The sequence below is a fragment of the Excalfactoria chinensis genome, chromosome 23 (genome assembly GCF_039878825.1).
Source record: "Excalfactoria chinensis isolate bCotChi1 chromosome 23, bCotChi1.hap2, whole genome shotgun sequence".
NCBI classification, from domain to species: Eukaryota; Metazoa; Chordata; class Aves; order Galliformes; family Phasianidae; genus Excalfactoria; species Excalfactoria chinensis.
Window position 1 is genome coordinate 2,759,359 of NC_092847.1, and position 21,768 is coordinate 2,781,126.

The 21,768-nt window shown below is 48.7% G+C and overlaps 1 protein-coding gene across 7 annotated transcripts in view; it reads right to left on the reverse strand.

The window, feature by feature from the left end:
* The window catches only part of KCND3 (potassium voltage-gated channel subfamily D member 3), an 85,462-nt gene extending 73,935 nt beyond the window's left edge, over nt 1-11,527 (reverse strand). For 2 of the 7 annotated variants that reach the window (XM_072355837.1, XM_072355831.1), the window contains exons 1-2: nt 11,391-11,527; nt 5,340-6,502 (exon numbers count right to left, since the gene is read on the reverse strand). In XM_072355837.1, coding sequence (XP_072211938.1) covers nt 5,340-6,448 — 1,109 coding nt within the window. In that variant the 5' untranslated portion in view covers nt 6,449-6,502; nt 11,391-11,527. Of the gene's footprint in view, nt 1-5,339; nt 6,503-10,142; nt 10,239-10,857; nt 11,286-11,390 lie in introns of those variants that run through there. The other 5 variants (XM_072355838.1, XM_072355835.1, XM_072355833.1 and 2 more) reach the window with 4 other exon arrangements.
* Nucleotides 11,528-21,768: the final 10,241 nt, after the last annotated feature.

Below are 21,768 nucleotides of genomic sequence, written 5' to 3' on the forward strand. Positions count from 1 at the left end.
CAAAGCAGCTGCCAGGCTGAGCCCTCTGCTCCTGGAGCCTGTGCTGCATTAAGCACACCCAAACCTGCTCTGTCTTCTGGTGGCACCACAGCATCTCTTGTCCCTGGGTACCTCCATGCAGATGGGCACAGTGGCAGGGATGCAGAGCCCAGCACCCCAAAGCTCCGCACCTCTCCAATGGTCCTGCAGCTCTCTGTGGCCATGCAGCAACGAACGCTGAGAGCAGATTTTGACTGTGTGGATGTAATCAGCTAAGAGATGTAATTCGTTTTGGCTAATTCGTTGCAGGCCTTTAAGTTCCCTTCCCCTTTCACCGCCTTCATACTGACGGTGGCTACTCTGTCCCCTATTTTCAGCTGATTGCTGTAAACTAATTACTTTTACTGGGTCAGCGCTGTTATGAAATTATCATTTTATGAGCCTAAAAATAACTCGGATCCAAATCAGCAAGCCAATCGCTACCCTTCATCCCCACTGAAAATACAATGCTCTCTGCAGTCTGCGTCTCTCAGGCACTCGCCGTGCTGCTGGCTGGGGAGGGAAGCAGGAATGAGGAGCTGCGAAAGCTTCCTCAGCTCAGTTGCTATAGATGCATCTCTGCCATTGGTAAGCATAGCAGTCGTGTTGTGGTTTGAGGCAGTGCCGTTACTCAGCATCATTCAAAATAACATCCTTCTCGCACGAGTTTGCCTCGATGGAAAGTTATTTGGCCTTGCCCATTAGAAATGGGGTGTGTGCAATCACGAGAAGTAACCAAAGCCACAAAAAGCTTTAGATACGTTCCCATTTTTCAGGGTTGGGTTTGTTCCTTTTTTTAGAGTGCAAAATGCACTGAATCCCACTTGCTATAAGAATGAATACGGGCGTTTTAATACTTCTGCTGAATGCAAATAGCTCAGAAATGAGATGCTTGCTTGAGATCTGCATCAAGGCAGTGAAGGAAAAGGTTCTGTCTCTGCTTCTGATACAGAGATGTTCTGCACAGTACCTGTAAATCCATTAGGGGAAGGAAATTGATACACACTTCATATAAGGTGAAGCTGGAGTCAGGAGAACGAAAGCTCAAGCAAATGGCTTCTTTGTGTAGCTCCATCAATTCATTGTCTGATTGGGCTGTCTGTATATTAAATTCAAGCTGCTCCCTGGCCTGTGGGCAGAAGAATTGTTGCCCATAGGAAAGAAATGGGGAGAGTGATGATGTGCTGGCACCTCGCTTTACAAAGGACACGTCCCACAGCTCATCCATCTTCCTACTGACGATGTTAGACACACAAAGCAGCATTTCTATCAGAGCAATATTTCTGATTCCACTTAATGGCAGTTACTGAGGTAGTGACACATAACATAGGATTACGGGGCTGAGCCGCACGGCATGGCAGCACTCCAGAGCTGATTTATGGCTCCCATGACTTTGCAAACTCCTCCTGGGTTGCATGAAGGAGGGTGAATGAGGGTTGCTATCAGCCCATGGGCCCCGGGGCCGTACATGGAGTGGTGCTGCAGAGATGCCCATCAGGCAATGCTGGCAGCCCTGCAGTGCTCAGCGCTCAGCCAGGCTGTGCTGCTCAGCCGGCAGCGCTTTGGCACTGCGAGTTTTCACATCCTGTTCCATTTCTTGCATTTCATCCCATTCCTTCCTCCTCCAAGACTAACTGCCAGTGATAAAGAAAGCCCAAGAAATCAACAAAACAAATAACAAAATGGTCAGTTACATCACCTCACTCTCGCTTCCCCTCCCCATACTTTGCAGAACCTCAGGCTCCAGCTGGGTAACCTCAAGATAGTGGAGCAGCCCCCAAGCTTGAGCCCAAACCCCCCCTCAAGCACCCCAGGATTCCCCTCCTTGCTGCAGAGCAGGCTGCAGGCATTGCAAGGCCATTACATCTGCTGTATGACTTCCCCACACTGACGTGGCTCCTTCAACCAACTCTACAGATACGGTTCTGCTGTCCCAGCACAGTGACCAGCGCAGCCAAACCCCAAAGGGACATTACAGACCCCATGGAGACAGCTGTGGGCAGGAGGGTTTGCAGCCACTCGGTGCTTACAGAGGCTGCCTGGGAGGCTAAACATACTGCTGCTGTCAGGTGAAAGGGAAACAACCATAAACAGCAAAGGGAAACAAGACATGGGAAGAAGCAGCCCAGGCTGCAGCGGGGATGGGGGAGGTTTGGCACTGCATCCCTGTTTGTCACATTGGGGTACAGAGATGTGAGATCAGCCCCCCTGGAGGCAAACCCCAGTTAAGAGTAGATGGAAACAATGTGCTGGTAGCAAAGTGACACAATATTATGATAATTAAACTGTCTCGGTGTGGGTGTAAAGCTGATGGCCATTGCATATGAAGTGAGTTAAAAGCAAGAGGGGGCAGAAATGCTGGCAGATAGAGGATGGGTGCTGCAGAGAAAAGTGCTGCTATGTGGATCGGATAGCTGGCCTTGCATTAATTTTGAGTAGTTGATTCAGTGATTCAGATTGATTTGAGACGCACCTCAGAGTAATGCTTTCATTATAAAACCTCCTGAGCAAAATTTACCTCGTGCTAAATTAAAACAGCCTCTGTTAAAGCGGGGCTGAGGAGGGAGCACAGCAGAGAGCTCAGAGATGCAGGGTCAGAATAATTTAATTCCTTTGCTTTGTTTCCCATCCCAGAAAAGCTGCTGCACCTCTCTCCATACGCCGCTGATTTTCTCTGTTGCTTTTGTGCCTTTTGCTCAAAGGAAAAACCTCTTTTGGAAAACCCTTTATCACGATTGTGCACCAGGCTGTGCACGGAGGCTGCCTCTCACTAATGGCGATGATTTCCTTGCTTCCAATGGAACAAATTTAATTTACTCCAGCAAATATCTGGCTTGGATTTGTTATTTTAATTATTAACGTTAGTCAACTGGAACATTTGTTGATGCTTTCCTCGCTTTAACCTCAGTTTGCACTGTCGGTAAACTTTTCCTTTATATAAAACAGGCTTGGAAACACAGGAGAAGTTATCTTCCACATTGCAAATCACACTGCCACAGGCAAAGACATTCCAGTGCCAGGGAAATGTTCATTACCTGATTTAAGTCTCAGGGTTCAAAAGAAGAAATCTATACGCACGTGTATACATTTGGCTTAAAAACTGTGGCACTGTATATTCCCTGTTTCAATTAGTGGCTAAAGCAGATGATATTGGGATGCTCTGAGCAGGGCTGGGATGGCAGCAGCTAACAGGCAACTGCTTAGAGAGGTGAAGTGAGATGGAATAAGAAGCGTGTTAGGAACTCCGGCTGCTTTTCTGGCAACTGCTGTGAGATGGGAATTGCCAGCGCTCTCATTAGTAACAAGATCCTTCCAAACATTGCTAAGTGATTTCTGAAGAGAGAGAGATGAACTCTGGTGTGAAAATGCCAGGAAGATGGGAATGACGTGGGGCCAAAGAATTGTTTCTGCAGCTGGCTGATTTCGATGCCATCAAGCTGCCCTGGGTGAGGGGCTGGTGGCAGCAGCCGACCCCAAGGAGGTCTGCATAGCACAGAGCATCAACAAGAACAGTCTAGCACGGGGTTTGGGAAGCCAGCAGAGGGGGTTTGGTTTTGTACTGCACAGGAAGGTGCCAGACCCATAGCAGGTGTGCCTGGGGCAAGCAGGTGTTGGCAGAGGGCATCTCTCTTCAGGAGCTGCCTTACAAGTCTGTGCTAATGGCAGCAATCTCAGCTGGCAGACGGTTTGCCAGAGACACCTATTTTAATTAAAACCCTGCAACAGAAAGTCCCAAATTAGTAATGCTCCAAGTGTAAGCTTTAAGGCTTTGGTAGCATGTTATCAGTCCCTTTCCAATGAATGCACACAAAGCTATGCTTAAATATCTGGGTGTTTTTAGCTCTTGTTGACTCATTTAAAGCACTCATTCATTAACAATTTCTATGACTGCAACAGACTGAGGACACCTTCAAGTCCTCAGGATCACTCTGTTTTGTCACCTATGCGTACAGTGAGGAAGGGAAAGGGAACAAGACCAAGCACAGATGGGAGCAGAGCATTAACTACACTCTGCAGCACTTTCTGCATGGGTTTTACCAAGAACTTTAGTTCCCAAGCAACACTGAGTGTTTCCTTAACCCCAGTTTTCCTATGACAAAGATAGAAAGAAGGACATCCATGTGAACACAACGTGTCTGCAGACAGAAAGATAGGTGCAGTTATATGGAACAGAAACAGAGGCAGCCTTCTGGTGACTATGACAAACATCGACATTTTCACTTAATGAAGAATTCAGACTTCCAGCTGTCACCAGATTCTGCGCCTTCCTGACAGCTGAATTACGACTTCAATAATTTACAAGTGCCATTGCGAGCCTGTCCATGCCTAATAGGCACAGAGAAGTGTTTCAAATCAAGCTTAGAGGAAAGAGCGGTGACCACAGGACAAGAGTGAGGATTGTCTACGTCTGAGCATTAAACCGTGTGAGCTCTCCAGTGGGAAAACTCATTGCAAAGTAACGACAAACGTTGTGTGTCCTGATGGGTGGCATTAAGAGATGATTGCCTACTTTCTTTTTACATAACCCTGTCAGGGTGAAGGCTCAGCCATTCTGACAAAGGCTTTTGTTCATACAGAAGCTCAAATCTATAATCTCAGTAGAAATATCTGTAAGGGAGGAGTGAAATAGAAGGGAAAAAACAGCGCCCTCCAGGCTACGTTTCCTTTGCTTTGATTATTCCATTACCTCTGCACCTGTCCATAGCAGTGTTTGAAATTCTACCACAATGTATGCCAATTAGTTTTTAAACTCACCACTAAACACGGACGAGAAGCCCATTTCTTGCTAAATTAAGTGAGAAAAATCCCACAGAACGTGTCCTGGAGATCACTGAGTGACTGCAGGAGCGCAGCAGCCCACAGTATCCGTTTGAATTCAGCACATCTATGGCACTCCTGGCATGCCAAACATAGAAACTGTGACCAACGTTGTGAAAAGAGATAAAATATACATCAGAGATTCTGTGTAAAATCCATGGCTCAAATGAAAGTCTGAAAGAAACCCAAGCACTACTTGCCAACTTCTTTCCTCTTCTCTCTCCTGCAGAACGAGAGCAAGTCGGCACCTACTGCTCCATAGATTGCTTCTCCTGCATTCACCTACCATTGTGCCAAGCATTTGTCAAGTGGGTTTAAGTGCTTTTTCTGTTTCATACGTCTCATAAACACAAATTTATCAGTTATCAGGCAAAGAACAATCAAATCTTTAACACTTCCATTCCCTTTTGCAACATGCATCCAGGAAACTGCTTAGGAGCAACTAAGTCTTGCTCCTACTACATGCTTGCGGGCTGCTGAGTAAAAGAAAAAGTAATACTCACCCAAGTGTTGTCATGGTTACAATAGTGTACCAAAAGGAAGCAGGAATACTGGTGAATTTGCTTGCTGAGGACCCTTTCTCTGCATAAAACATCACAGTTGCAAAGATGATAATTGCCATAGTGAGGGAAAAGAGGAGAAAGCCAAGCTCAGAGGCACAGCTCTTCAAAGTGTAGCCCAAGATTCGTAAGCCTTGGGAATGGCGAGAGAACTTGAAAATCCTGAAAACCCTAAAAACCCTTAGAGTCACAAAGGCTCCGCTGACGTCCTCATTGTTGGTCATCACCAAACCAATGTAGTATGGCATGATGGCCACCACGTCAATGATGCTCATCACGCTTCTGATGAACCTGTAGCGACTTGGGGCCGCAAAGAGTCTCAACAGGTACTCAACTGTGAAAATCATCACACAAGCCGTGTCCAAGCAAAAGAAAGCCACAGCGTATCTCTCCCCACATGGAAGCTCCTTGTTCCCCGGCACCGTGCCGCAAGGGACAGTTTCCACGACATTAGTGATCACAGAGACAGCAATAAAGAAACCGGTGACGTAGTAAAAGACTAAGGCTAAGGTGCTGGTGTGGGGGTTCTCGAAGGCTCGCCACATGGTCTGCCGGAAGCTCAGGGATGGCATGGACCCTTCCTGGTTGTTTTCTGAGTCGTTGTCGTCCATCAGCCGCTCTGCGTTTTCCCTCTTCCTGTCTTTGTATTCTTCGTAGCAGCAGTCCCCAATGATTTCAGGGAGGATCCCGTAGAAGGCAAGCTCTTCATCGTAAGCAGAGATGCACTCGTACCTGGGATAGTGCAGCTTGCCAGTTCTATAAAAATTTAAGATGCACCTGAAGACCTCGGGGTCCCGGTCGAAGAAATACTCCTTGGTGTCTTCATTGAAGAAGAACTCCTTCTCCGTGCTGCCCAGCAGAGTGTCCGGGTACCTCTCAAGTGTAGTCCTCCAGGTCTGGAAACGTCTGCCGCTCACGTTGAGAATGATCAGCTCATCCTGCCTCTTGTTCTTCTCTGTCGGAGCCAGCGGCATGGGACAGTTGGCCACTGGCATCCATCCTATGGCAGCTGCCCTGGCAAAGGGCAGCCACGCAGCCACCCCCGCAGCCATTGTGCCCCTAGCCGTGCTACTGGAGGGGACGGGTAGGACTCAGATCAGCTCCATCTGAAAGGTAGAGCAGATAAAAGCATAGCACAAAGTCAGTCAGGGTGTCTTGCTCCATCGTGCTCAAGAGCTAAATCAGAATGGGCACAAGAACTTCAAACCACCGGCTTGCCCTCATCTTCTGTATGAAGGGTGATGTTAAAGAAGATGCAACTCGGTGAGGTTATGGCATTATTATGGTTTGAAATTTTGAATAGCAAATGATTCCTCATTAACAGCTCTTTAAAAGTAGTATAAACACAGTAATTTATATTTGCCTCCTTACAAACAAGACTAATTCCCCAGGTGTAAGTCTCATGCTCATCCATTTAACTACAGCTGTCAAGAAGGAGCTGGGAGTGTCAGTGAAATCAGGCTGCAGATCACCCAGCAAAACTGCATGCCATGATGAGCCATAACTGGACTGAGCTGGGTTTCCAGGTGTCAGAAAGCTCAACATGTATTGAAGCTGATCACCTCTCTGGTTTTCATTCATTTTCTTCCACCTTTAATTAAGGACCTGGGCTCAGCAGCACTTTATTGCTGGTCTCGTGGATTTAGAGGTGTGTTTTACTGAACTGAAACACTGCTTCCCTCCACTGGACCACAGGAAAATGTTACCAATGGAGTACCAGGAAAAGCAGAACAGGGAAGCCTCCAAACTTGGAGAGCTTTCTTCCAGCAGGATTATTACCAGGAGACCCTGATCGTTTCCTGGCAGGCAGAGACAAAACTAAAGGACCATTAGGCTGAACTGAATTATGCTCCCTGCAGTCTGGATATATCCCAACTTGTCCAGACCCTCAACCACTGGAAGCCAACGTTCTTTGGAAGTCATAGTGCTTGCTGTGGTTCTGATCTGGCCATGAATTTTCTTTTCCTTTTCACTCTTTGGTCCGAGTTCTTAAAATACTTAATCTTTTAACTTACATTTACTTTTACTTCCCCGTTATTTTCCTAAGTCTGCCAGAAAATTATCTGGAGAAAGGTGCCATTATCATATGAGATGCATTAGGAGCCCTATCAAAAGCCAATCTATCAATGGCCATTCCATTGATTCCACTGACTCAAGCCCTCAAAGCCTAATTATATCCTCTACATGGTATCCTTCTATGCAATTTTACTCCGAACATTTTTAATTATATGAAAGCTGCCATCCCAGCCAGTGAGGCTGCAGCATTATTGATTTCAACAGCCATCAAAATACTGAATAAAAAATGATGGAATCAATCTGTGGCGAAAACAACTGAACTGCTCCCAGGAATGCTCTTTCCTCTTCAGGACGCATTAACATTCATCACTTTAATGTGGAGTATCTCTCTGTGCAATTTTACTATCTAAAGGACAACTGAAGTCCCTCATGCGAGCATCTCACTGCTGCTGGAAGAAGTGTTGTAATTATGAAACAGAATAATCCATAGTGATGCTTATCCCAAGGAGACACTTTTCACATACGCACGCACTGGAGCCAATATCCCACCATATTTCGCTACTGAGGGTTGTTCCGTATCATTAGGGTCTATTTTTTTCTCTTCCCCCTAAAGAACAAATATATCCAGCTAATGGTGCCAGAATGGCAGCCCTGGAGACCAGAACCTTCTATCCATGGAAGAGGCAGAGCGCAGCACTGCAAATTTGCTCTGCACCACTTTGACTGCACGCCCCAGTCTGCAGCTGGAGGGACTCCCTGGGGACAGAGCTGCCGACTGCTGTTAGCAGCAGTGGATCTTACAACTTCAGGCAACACTGCATTGAGAACAGGGCTGCAAAACAGGAGGCAGAAAGATGGCAACCATTTCCATCATTCATCACCACATACATATAGGCAAATAACCAAGGCGCCAAGATAACACATCCTCTCCCTCATCTCCCTGCTGGTAAACTCTCTTCTGTGCCTTTTAATTTCAATTAGTGGTACCACCACAAGTCGTTCTTCCAGGACTGATTGGTGCTGTACACTGACCTGAGCAGCTACAATGCAGCAGCTCCTCATCTTCCCTGATTTCTCTGGGGAACCTTATTAGAAATCTCTTCTGTACTTATAACTTTGGCTGTAAATTCCAGGTTACCTACATTAGCTGCCGAGGCTCTATAAATACTTCATGTATAATTGTTCTAATGAAGCACTGGTAGCTCATAAGTGACTTACGCGTTTTTAAATCAATTTTTAAAGATAAAATGGGTCTTTCCATGCTATATGTGGGGAAGCTATTAATACCCCAGCTATGAAACAGGCAGGGGATTAAAACAAGAGAAAGAGAAGTGTATTCTTCCATAGAGGTTTAGTTCCCATTTCTTCTATAGAAAGGAACGCAGCCAGTTAAGTGAACTTAGCGCACACAGCTCTGTTTGCAAAGTTGCTTTAATCTGTCCCATTTGGTCCTCAAAATACTCAGAAAAGCCATTGTCAGATGTAAGTTGGGTGTCTGTAAGGAAGGACTGAGAGGGCAAAGAACACTCAAGTCCCTCCTCAGAAAGGTTTTGCTTTCTCTTGCCTGTGAATCTTTGGGACTCTGCTCTAAAAGAAGAGGCAGAAAACTAAAAGAGATGGGACTGGATTTATAAGTCAGAGCTGCACAGCTTGCTTAAAACAAAACATAACAAACAGTTTATCTGTTAGCTATGGAAAGAAGCCCTTTTTCTGCCCTCTGTGTCTGGGTTTGGTAACTGCTAACCATTCATCTCAGGCTGGAAAGCAATTGCCTGGGCACAAAATATAGTGTACGGGTGACAGAGTCTCCTCAGCTCGCGTAGGAAACAGACACACTGCAACTCTATCAAGCACGTACTTGCCTACACACACATTTCTGACTTTAATTACTGTAATTTCTGCATGCCATTTGGAAGCAACTTGTATCAGTAGCCTGTTGACGACATTGAGAAGACCTGGTGCACAAAATACAATCATTTGCCTCCATCCGACTTTTAAAAAGTCATCAGTGGAGAAAATAACTCTTTTCTATGGACACTTAGGAGGAGAGGTTACTGGTGCAAGTACATGGGGTAGGAAAGCTGTTGGCATGAGCCCATCTCTGCGGATTCCAGCCCCATCTTCATCCCTTCCCACCACCCATAGTGCACCCTGATGTGATCCCAGGCTAAAAGCAAAGCCCTGGCGTGCTCTGCTGGATCAATGGAGCTCTGGAGGGAAACTTCAGAGAAAGTCATTGCTGTTTACCTAAAGGGTCAGCAACTAAGCAACGGATTCTTACCGCATTAACTTCTATTGCCATTGCCTTACTTAATAAATGTCTCTTCACAGACTCAGACAAACAGAACCAAAATCTTGTGGCATTTCCATTTCTGGAAGCAGACAGCGATGATTTAAAATACGGCTGATAAACAAGTGAGTGTCTTGATGAAGTACAGTGCTAATGGGAGTGAAGAGCCTGGAGATCATCCCTTCTCTTGCTCTCTCTGCATAGCTGGGTCAGGCTCAGGCAGTAGAGATACTCTCGCTTAAGAGCAAAATATGCCACTCACAGCTTCAAAATCCTCTTTCAGCCAAGTATCCCTTCCTTCCCTTCCCAAACTTTCTGCAAAGCACCCATTCAACCAGATGTAGAGATATGGAAGCAAAAGCAACAGGCTTACAAAAAGTTCATGCCAAGTCCTTCCCACCCCGAAAGCCCAGGTGCCCCATCTCTCAGCACCCCATTACCTGCAAGGAATTGCTCCCAGCGCCCCGGGGCAGGAAGAGCCCGAGGGAACGAGCAGGGAGGGAGCACCACTGCTCAGGGTACGAGGTGAGCTGTGCCTGCCTCCCGATTCCCTCTCTAAATGCAGTCAGAGGCAATCAGAAAATGCAATCATCATTGGGAAAATAGAGAGAGAGAGATGACTAAACGGCTTCTCCCTCGTTGCAGTGGAGTCAGTCTCTCTCTGCCTCTCTCCTGTGCCGGTTGGGTTTGCCCTCTCCCTTTCCAGCCCCGCTCGGAGCTTCAAATCGCTGCCAGGTCCCGGAGCATCCGCGGGCACGGACCTACGGGGGGATGCAGCCAGAGGAGGGGTGATGGGAGCTACCGGAGGCACAGCAACCGGAGCCATTAAACGCACACCCGAGCCGACGCTGCGGGCCGACGTGTCGGCACGGGCGAGGCTGGGGGCCGGAGGGAAAGGTGTGCGATGAACTCCATCGGTCCCTCCCGGAGCGGCCGCTGTGCCCCTCCAGGTCCGTTCTCCTGGATAAGAGCCATTCCTCCGGCACCGTGAGCCCACAGGCAGCCTTAGCCCGAGCAAGAGGCAGGAATGAAAAGAAATACCCCGGCCTGAAGCCGATCTTCCCCTTTCTCGTTCTCCCCTCTCCTTCTCCCCCCACGTCCCCTTTCCTTTTCATCCTGCCGTTCCTGTTTGCACAGCTCCTCGGCAGCTCTTACCAGTCCTCTCTGCATCCCTCTTTCATCCGCGGTCAGAAGTTGGACTCCGGGTGCTCAGAGAGCTGGCATCCTTGCTCAGTTATGTTTGCCGGTGAACCTCCCTTCAATAAATAACTCTCAGCCCAAGCGAGAGCAACCCAGTCGTGCTCCGCTCTGCCGGGCTGCTCTGGCACTGACTGATGCGCCGCAGCGATAGTTAGTGACTTCCATAAAGTAAGACAGATACGTACATGGAATAGAGGAGCTCGGCTGTCTCGCCATTGCCTCGCATCCTTCCCCAGCTCAGCTCCGCACTTTAATCTATCGCCGGGAGTTCGGGGGCTGGAAGGCAGAGGGTGGAACAGAGGGAGGGGAGGGAGCGGAGGGAGAGAAGGGAGCGGAGCGGCGAGGAAGGTGAGAGCAGGAGAGGGAATGCGGAGCGGGGGCGCGGACGGGCGGGAGTGGCCCCTGCCCCTCGCCCCCCCCCCCCCCCCCCCCACGCCGTCGGCGCTCCCCTCCCCGGCCTCGACCGCCGTCCCTCCGGCCCCGCTCACCTCCGCGGGGTCCCGGACCGCCGTCCGTCTCTCCTCTCCCCGCCTGCCCGCCGCTGCCGGCCGCGGACCCAGCCGAGAGCGACCGCTGCCATGCGGCTGCCGGGAGCGCGGCGCGGGGGCGGGCGCGGGGCTGCGCGGGGCGGCGCGGAGTGCGCGGGCGCGGGGCGGCGGCGGAGAGCTGCGATCAGCACCGGCGGCGGCGGACAGCTCCGCGGGGAACTGGACGGGGTGGGGGGGGGGGGGGGGAGAAGAACTGCTGCGCCCCGGGACCGAGCGGGGGTCGGGGGGCTGCGGGCTGAGCCGGGGGCACTGAGCAGGATGGGGGGGGCTTGTTTCAGTCCAGGGTCCGCTCGGAAGGATGAGGTGAGAGGGTCTCACCCTGCGGCCTCCCTGACCCCCCCCCCCCCGCCCTCCGCCGCCGGCAGAGGTCACCCGGAGTGACCGCGTGCCTTCCCCAGGTGCAGACCCGGATTTGTGGCTTCTAGCGAAGCAAAGGGACGGGGGAAGGTGGATGTGCCGCTAAGCAGGATCAGTTTTCCAGGTGATTTGCTGTCTTTCTGTTACAAGAAGTCTTTCCCCCCTTCCCCCCCCCCCTTCACCCCGAAAGCTTCTAAGGATAAGCATCCCTGCCCACCCCACCCTCCCATGAAAAATACAGTCAAAACAACAAAACAAAGAGCAAAGCAAGCAAACCAACCAAACCACAAAGCCCCAACCACTTCAGCGCTCAGAAAATGCGATCCATCTCTGGTGCCAGAGCCGCAGTCCACCCAGCACACTGGCTCAGCTTTGTCTGATCCCCAGTAACTCAGTGCAAGCTGTATTAAAGACAAACATCATTTCTGAATGTCAGGTTGTGGATAATCCTCCCCTAGAACTGCTCCCCCAGCAGTGAGCTGCACCACGATGCCTTCAGCCTGCTTGGTGAGCTCATGCTGATGCCACCGATGGCAATCTGTAGAGTATGGCTACTGAAACACATGGGTAGTTGTGTACAAAGTGAATCTTAAGACTTCCATGAGAAACTCTCCTCTGAATTTAAGCACATCAAAGGGCCCACAGTCCATCCTTGCTAAATGTCTTCAGCACTTTACTCTTAAAAGTGCCTCCTCTATCTCCGCTTGCTCTTTTCCTCTCGCAGATGCACAGAAGAAAGTCAAACCAGAAAAATGCCATTTGGCTTTTACTGGTATAAAAGACATGGCTGTGATTTATGTCAGTGCTGCTCTGCCTCTGCTCAGCTCCGGCGCTTTCTGGCCTCCCCTTCTCCAGCTCTGGCCTGGCTGTGCTTCTGAACAGCTTTTCCCCCATGACTCGGCCCCTTTTAACTTTCGATCTCTATTAAAAAGCTAATTTGGGAGCTCTTTTCTATTGCTCCTGATTTTGTATTTTTAAATAGAGTGTGAAAGTCAAAAGCAAGCTAGCTGCAAATAGTCTGATGAGGAAACATTCCTTCTCTCTCATTCTCTATCACTCAGTGTTTCATTCTCTTTTCCTTCTCTCTCTCTCTGCCTTTCTATCTTTTTGCCTTTCCTTTTCTCTCTTGCTTTCTAGGAATCTCTTTAGCTTCTAATGAACCAATTATACACCTTATTAAAACTTTTAGAGCAGCTTTTTGTCATTCCATTACCAAAGAAGTTGAACCTGCTAGCATTAAAGTGAACCCCACGCAGTGCCAGCCAGGGGAGAAGCAGAGCTGTTGGCTTAAGGCTGGAAGTGCTGCAGGAGTGCATGGATTCTATGCTGCTTTGTGCGTTCTTCCCTGCTGCAGCCTGGTGTCAGACAGGCCATGGAGGCCATATGCTTCTTCCTGTACCTGGTGCTTGCCATCAGTTGGGAGTTCTCACAATTATGAGTCAACCAGCGCTAAAAACTGCACATGATCAGAGCCCAGGCCAACCTCACTGCTTGGATTGTTGGGCCAAAGTCACCATCGGTGCTGAAAGTTGTGGGGGCAATGAAAGAAAAACTTTTAAAAACCCCCACCAACAAACCAACCTGAAATAAATGATTAAGTTTACATGGCCAGGTTACATGGCAGAGCTAAAGTGATGCTGAGGCATTTGCTGCTGTAGTCAACAATACAATAAATTGCAATCACAGTTCTTGGGTGGCTCATAACCAGTAAATCAGAGCTGTGGAGCTATACATTTACTGCAAATTTAAGGAGTTGTTCTTTCATTTTGAAGAGTGCATTTTAAATCAAGTCAATGGCCATAGAACAATATACGGCCCAGCTCACTATTGTCTGGGGAAACAAGCCCTGCAACGCTGTGATTCCTTTTTATTGCTATTAGACATGGGGTTGGGAGCTCATCCTTCCCAGCTAGGCAGCACTGGAGGCACACAGCTATAGAAGGGCTGAGCTCTGCTCCTCTCTATCCATCCTTAATTATTTCTCTGCAAATGCCAACTGAGAACAGCTGCTCCTGCACGTTGGCTTTGACACGAGCTCACAGCAGGGTGTGATGGGTGGTCAACAAAAGCCAGGAGCTGCGTTTTGGGGCTCAGCTGTGTGCTGTGAGCTGCATGCTGGGGGATTGGAGTGCTGGTCAGAGCAGATTGGAGTGCACAAGGTTAGTCCTACTCTTTGAATTTATACAACAATGTACTTCTGCTGTTGCTTAGAGAGTTCTATGTCCTTCCTTTGTGAGGGGTGAGGCAGTGTGATGCTGCCTGGTGCAGCTCTTGCACCCTTCTGTTGCTCTTTCCTCTTCCTTCTGTGTAGGAAGTGCTGGCAGGCAGACACAGATTTACTTTTATCTTAGAGCAGGTTAAAAAGAATTGCACCTACAGACAATTTCTGCAACTGGCGTTTGTGCTTAATAGGATATATATATATTTTGAATTATTGAATGCAGGAAGGTCATTATTTCTGCCTCGTTGGTGCGGGAGCTGCCTGTTGGATGAAGGGGAGGCTCTGTCTGTGTTGTCAAGGGCTAACCTGGGATTCAGATCTTAATCCTCAGCTCAGCCCATTGATATAAGAGAGGGCTTGTGCTGCTGCATGGGCTACATGAGCTCAGAGCAGGAGGGGCTGGTAATGGAAGTGACTGGGGTCAGGTAGTCTAGTGCTTCATCTGAGCTACCCAGGTGCTGTCTGAGCTTGGTGTTCTCCTGCCTTCTCCTGGGCCTGGTGAGCTACACGTTGTCTGGGGGTTCTACTGGGACGTGGTTTATCTCTATGTCCAAAAGCAGAGCAGGAAGCAGGCTGCCTTCAGCTTGATTTCCTCATTAATTGCCCATACAAACTACTCAAGGGGATGTTCTTAAATCTGACTGGTTTTACTGGTGGCAGGATCCGGAGAAAGCTGATCAGTCATTCTGGTTTGGTGATTGGAGATGGGCTGGCAAAGGAGAGGAGGTTTATCTTTAAAAACCACAGTTCTTCTGACTAAGAGACCTTTAGAAAGTAGCTGGGGAAGAAAACAAGCATTCAGCAACCACAATAAATGTTAGCTAATGCTGCCTTAACTGTAGTATTTCTCTGTACAAGGATTAATGTGCACAAAGCAGCACAGCCCAGAATGATGTCGTGGGGAATAATAGAAGCCAGCATAAATAGGAGTGTAGGAAATGTTTAAATAGCAAGCAATAAATCTGTGTAATAGGCTTCAAATAGAGTTCAATCAAACGATGGCTTTGGTATTGATGAAACCTCACCATTTGATGGCACTTTTTATTTGGATGGCTCTGAATTTGCAGATGTTGTCCACAAGGAGAACCAGCTCCTTGTATGTCCTGAAATGAAATATGAAATGCAGGTTTTTTTCCTCAATATAAAAAACACTGAGGAGCTTTTTCCCTGCCTTGTCCTCATTGCATGGATCTGGTGCCCAAGAGGCTGCCTTTGTCTGTGTGAGATCAGCTGAAGAGCGATGCTAAACGGTTCTGGCTCAGAATCGATGCAGGCAACCAATAGGTCTGGTGTGACGTTGTGTTTATTGCTCCTCGAGCCCCAGCTGTGTGTTGCTCACGTGTTACCAGGAGGAAAAGCAAATGTGGTTTTTCAGTGCGTCGCAAAGCAACAGTTCTGAGTGGCTTCTTTGATGCATCCCATTGCCTGGCTGCACTGCTGACTTGGCTGGGAGCTGCAGCGTGCAGCGGTGTGCAAAGGTACAGCTTGTCTGGGATCAGAGCTGCAGGTGGAAGGCTTGAGAAAAGCAAGGCGAACGTTTGTGGAAGTGTCTGTATTTCATGTGACCTCCTTTCCACCTCAGCTTGGATCCGGGCTGCTGATCTGAAGAATAGATTCTGATTTCCATCTGATAAGGCTTACATTTTTGGCAAAGAGAAGCTCAAAAATAATCCTTTTCTGAGCAGATAAATCATCTAAAGCGCTCAAACATGCAGGGAAGGAGCCGCTAAATCTGCTAGCTGAGCTCCTGTGATTGCTTATTTTAAGGGGCTGGTCCCAGGGGCTTGGCCAGAGGTGCTGCTATGGGGCTGGAGCAGCACAGCTGGCCCTACAGAGTGCTCAGGCATGTGCTTGAAGAGAGATGTCAGAGCAGTGTGAACTGATGTGCTGTTACCCACTGCTTGGTAGGGACTGCTCATAGCACTGTGTGGGTCTGGAGTCCCCCTCCTGTAAGGTGTCTTGCAGCAAATATACACAGTCACAACAAACCCACAGAACCACTTGTGTGCAACTCAAGTGAATGGTGAAGAATGAGAATCTTGCAGGTCTGTCCTAACCTTCATGATACTAAGCTCATCAAGACCAATCTCCAGCTTATCACCACCTTGCCCACTAAGCCGACCCCAAGCGCTGCATCCACACCTCTACTGAACAAACGCTGCTGCTGCTAATTGTGTTATCGCTGCCCATAAAAGCCTCCACAATAGCATGACTTCTCATCTGCTGGAAAGTGAGCTTGGCCCTGGGGCTGGGCAATGATGACACCTGCACTGGTTGCTCTGGTGAGCAAACCCTGTGGCTGGTTGCTGCTTCTCAGAAGGGCTGCAGTAATGTTTATTAACCGTACTGAATAAGCCTAGTTAGCACTTCCCAACGTCAGTCACAGCCCCCATTTGTGAGCAAAAATAGGGGTGGATAATTCTCAATTGACCTTCAGGCAGGAAGATAAGATGCACAGCTGGAAAAAAAACGCCGCGTACGGAGCTGAGGATAATTTCACATAATCCTGACAATACAGCACTATCCTTCAGAGGGAGATGATGACATTCAGTGCCTGAGCTGTTGCTGAGCTTTTGCAGAACGTTTATTCTTTGGCCACAAGCTACTCCTGTTGTTAGGAAATGGTCCCTGTAACGTTTTCAGTGCTAAAAGGAGCTTGTTTAGATGTCCATCGCGACCTGTAAATTAAAACCAAACTGGGGCTGTGCTGAAGGAGCTGCTGACTCCATGTTACTGATGCATTTCTTGCAGCTCCTGCATCCCAGGATGGGTTCTCTGTGGTTTGGGGTGCAGAGATGAGCAGGTTGGATTCATCTTTGGGTGTGATGTCGCTGGCTCGCATTGCTTCCTTCTCCATCTTAGCATCCGTGCCTTGTCTGCTGGGATGCTGGTGACCAAGTGTGAACTCCAGCATGCCCCAATTAGCTGCTGACACTGCTGCAGCTGCGCTCTGGCTCAGCAATGCTTTGAGGGGTGGTGAGAAGCAGCTGCTGTGCATCACTCTGCACATTGACATGGGTCTGTGTGCTCCTTCCCCTGCAGGAAGCACTTCTTCAGCAGCATCCTGGGCAGATGCACAGCCAGCACGCCTTAAGTTCAGTGGAACATAATGCTGGTTTGAAGGAGGAGCTCTGATTCCTTTAGGTTTTGCAGAATTAAGGCATGCTTGTGCTACTTCAGTCTCTTGCAGTCATTGTTCTTAACTTCATTCTACCAATTTACAAAAATTATACAGATTATTCCTCGACCTGGAAGGCAAGAGGTTGGCTGAGTTCCACTTGCACTGGAGGATTAAACCTGAAATTGAAGGGATGGGGGGAGAGGAAATACTGGGGGCAGCTCAGGAAAGCTCTGAGAGCTGAGATTAACCCAGGCTGCCACACTGCTGCAGTGATGAGATCGGGGATGTCCTGGCAGCACACCTCTTCCCTTCCTGGTTGGGGCTCATGGTCTTTGCTCCAGCTCCATCCAACGCAGCCCTGCTTCGATCCTAACAGAGGATCAAACACCTACAACATGGTGTTTTCCTCTCTGCCCAGCTAGAAGCAGCAGGAGCAGAGTCTGGCTTTCTGTGGGCAGTCCTGAGCGTTGTGTAAGATCATTTAACCTTTACATGATTTAAAGGGAACATTTGCTCATCAGGTCTTAATAATTTGTCATCAAATGCAGAACAGGGCATGTAGCAACGTGAACCTACCATTATTTCACTCTGGTGGATTGATGTCTCCTTTTATGAGCTAATTGCCCAAACACATTGTGATGCCAACACGTTGCCAGTTTCCTCAGCCTTCTTTAGTAGTATTGCATCATTGCAAAAGAGCTTCGTGTAGCAAAAATCAATGCTTTGCATCTCCCTCACACTGCTGCGCACTGCACAGCCTCTGCCCCACCTGTGCATCATCACTGCTGCAGCTCAGAGATGGAAAAATAGCTGAGAGATGATGGGGTTGGGCTGAAATATTACTGAGATTTACTTGGAAATGATGCTAACACCTGAAAAACGGCACTGCGTTTGGTTAGGTTGTAAATCAGTGACATACCCGGCTCAGAAATAAGGTTGGGGGATGTTCAGTTTGGAAGGATATGTTGCATTTATCAAGTTGGTTCCTTGCTTACTGTTGGAGCTCATGTTGGGCTCGTGCTGCTCAAGGCCGTGTCCCACCCCACTGCATTGTGCTCATCCCCAGGGCAGCAGAGCTAGGAGGGAACTGGGAGCACTGGGATGGGGCACAAAACAAAAGGCGAAGAGAGCCAACGGGGAAGGCAATCAGCTCTTCAAATATAAAGAGGAAAAGCTGAGATGAAGTGGTTGGTCCTAAAGCAGAGAGCTGTGGAGATGAACCGAGACAGTGAGGGATTTATTCTGTGGAATCCATCACTCTGGGATTTGCTGAGTGGAGCCTCATCAGCTGCTAGAGAGGATTTTTCCAGCACCTCCTCTATCACTGACTTGGTTCATTTTTCCCCATCAGCCATGTATGACCTCCATGTCAAAACATCATTTTACCATCATTGACTGTTTCCAGACTGTCTTTTATTACCATGATCTCAAACATCTGAACAGGAGCTGGGAATGAAGGATATTCTGACTCAGATATCTCTCCCAGACATTGCAGGGAAGCCTGGTCAAGATGCTCCTGCTTTGCTATATGTTCACTTAGTAACGTTTGAATCTATCCATGAGGTTCAGGGCTTGGGCTCAGGAGCATTAATTCTCTGCCCTGGAATTTACACATCATCATAACAAAACCCCATATATTTCCACCTTTAGGAAATGAGTTCAGCTCCTTCGGTTGCTGAATGATTAAGGGTGACCCTTGTCAAAGACGCAGCTTGCGCCATATATCACTGCATTACCTGTCTGCTTGGCAGTGCTTTGCAGGCATTTTAGACCTCTTATTACATGTTGTTTTTCATTTAGATGCAATTTCTTTTGTAATGAGGCAGAACTTATTTTCCAGCCCCTACAGGTGGCTTTGTCAGCTCTCCAAATTGTGCATGACGAGGCAGGTTCCCAATTGATCTCTCAATTAAGGCTTTGTTGATATTGGATAAATGAGGGTTCACCTGGGTTGGGCACAGCCTTGTCTGCACGTGAGCCAAGGATTTTGTGTGGAAAGCAAAGCATTAGGCAAAAGAAAATCTACCTTCTTAGTGTTGCTTTTACCCCTTGAACGCATGGACTGTTGGCTTGTGGGGAAGCCATAATGCAGGGATCCAAAAGCAAAGATGCAGGCCAGAGGATGCTGGAGGGCTGAGCTTTGTGCTGCTGTACATCTGATGGCCGGGCTCTGCATGGGTTATTGGGATGCACCTGGCTGTGTTCCCATGGTGCTGCCTTTCCCACAAAGCAATGTTTCCCCTTTGCTTGTGAGTGGTGGCTGCATGCAGGGTTGGGGGTCAGTGCTGGGGACCCCTATGGGCAGCACTGCACTCCCCAGGAGCTCACAGCAGCCATAGGCTGAGGGCTGCGGGGCAGTTGCTGCCGTCTGTTCCCATCACCAAAAGCCAAACCATCGAGTTCTTCCTCCCACCAGCAAGAGTGGTCCTAAATTAGAGAGCTCTGCTTTCTTTTATAGGTGTAATAAGGTATGTCAGACCTAAAGAACTGGTTTCCATGAGGTCTCCTGAAGTGTGCAGTGTTCATTGTGGCTGCAGGAGCAGCGCGGAGCTCCTCTGTTAATTGCTGTGTGTTTTATTTTCTGCTTGCATCTGGAACTCAGGCACAGGAGCCCCCAGGATAGGACAAAAAGCTGAGGGTGAACAGAGGAGTGTCTGCTTGCTCAGGGCTGTGTGGGCTGGAGGATGGCATTGAGGCTGCCAGCAGCCCTGTGCTGTCCATCACCTCCCGGCCTGGGGCAGGCAGGAGCTGTGCAATGCATCCTCGTTTTCTCTCCTTCACTTCATTTGTGGATTTTCCTGAATGAATTACAGGCTGCCAGCACTCAGTGCCACAGCAGAACAGGAGAACAAAAACACTTCTGAACCTGGACTTGTCACAACTCCCTTTAACAGCGTCTTCATCTTTGCAGGCAAATTACACTTCTTTTGCCTTCAAAGAGGCTGCCGAGGACTTCAGGCTTTTGTTTTGTCTTTCCCTTTCGTAGATGTTCAATTATCCCCAGTTTTCTTTGTATGCCTGCATTAAGATGGCAGTGAATTGGGTACAGCTGAGGGCGCAGAGCTTTTGCTGGGGCTGACTGCTCAGCAATGGTGCTGGAGAACACGAGAGCTGAATGCACCAAACCCTGCCATGAGCCACCTCAATTCCACTGCTCTGAATGCTTTCACCTCCTTTATCCCCGAGGTACTTAGAGAAGCATTGCACATTTGTGCACTTAATGGATTAAATAAATAAATGGAGATGATTACTGCTGCCCAGCAAAGCTAATGGTCGAAGGCACGGCGTTTTGTTGCGACTGAAATTGTATTTGTGCTGCTGCCACACTCTGCAGGCTGCCCAAAAAGGGGACAATGAATCACGCCGTCTCCAGCTCTTCTCTACTAATGAGAAACCTCTTAGCAGCGCTTCTTTACCGTCCCCCTCTCCATCAGAAATGAGAGCATCACTGCTCTGCTGCATCCACAGCTGCGTTGGATAGGTGCTCCTCGGGCACAGGGTGTGCTCTGCTGCCCATCTGGTGCTCTTATCTCGAGCTCAGTGATGGATGGAAACCTTACTTCAATACTTACAGAGCAGCAATTGCTGATAGCAGAACAATCTCAGGGGCTGAAGCTCTGAAGTTTAAGCTTGTTGTGAAAGCTGAATGGTGACTTTCACTCTGCCTGTGGCACGGAGGCGGTGTGGGGCAGGCAGGGCAGTGCACCGAGGAGCAGAGAAGTGCGATGTCTGCAGGAGTGCTGCTGTGGCTGCTGCCCATTCCTATTGTGCTGTGGTGATTCAGAGCTCCGTAAATGGAACTGAGAGACAAGAGCCCTGCTTGTCAGAGCCCTTCTGGTATTGCTTTTCCATCTGCTGTCTCGGATGCTTAAGATTTGCAGTGCGAGCCCTCTCCTGGGTGTAGCTAATGCATCTAGATCCCTTTGCTGTATTAATGGCATTATTTTCCCCCGGCTGTGAAGTACTCGGGGCTTATGTTGTGACAGGATTCAGGCACGCACTTGTCAGACGGAGGTGCTGGATGTCTGTTTTCAAGAGGCTGCTGTGCAGCCACGCGGGAGGGGAGCTGAGAAGCAGAAGGTTTTTCTGAAGGCAAGAAACACCCGTGGGCTCTGCAGGCAGAGCAGAGCAGGGCACACAGCCCCTGAACTGCAGGCAGAGCCTGGCCGTGCACTGCGACCTGCTGCTGCTTGCTGCCCCAAATCACATCAGTCGCAGGAGTTTATAATGGTGCTTTGTGCTTATAAAGACACGGTTTGCTACCCATCTGTGCCGAGCTGAGTGGCGTTGTCCTGCTGAAGCAGCTCTGTTTGCTGTGTTGGGGTTGGCAGTGCTCCGTGGTGGGTGAGCAAAGGAGCATAATGCTGTGCTCCCTGCACCCACTGCTGCTTCCCAAAGTCCCCGAGAGTCAGGCTAATGCTGTGACTGACAAGATCCTTGAGCATAATTAGGCACATTAAAAACACTCCGAGTTCTGCCCAGCAGTGATTTAGGATGGGAACTTGATTTATTAATTTAACTGTGATTTCTTGTCTGTTGTTATAATGAGCCAGAAAGACTGAAAACCTGCTAATTAAAACTCACAGCACTTCAGAGTAATGCAGAGCAGCATCAAACTT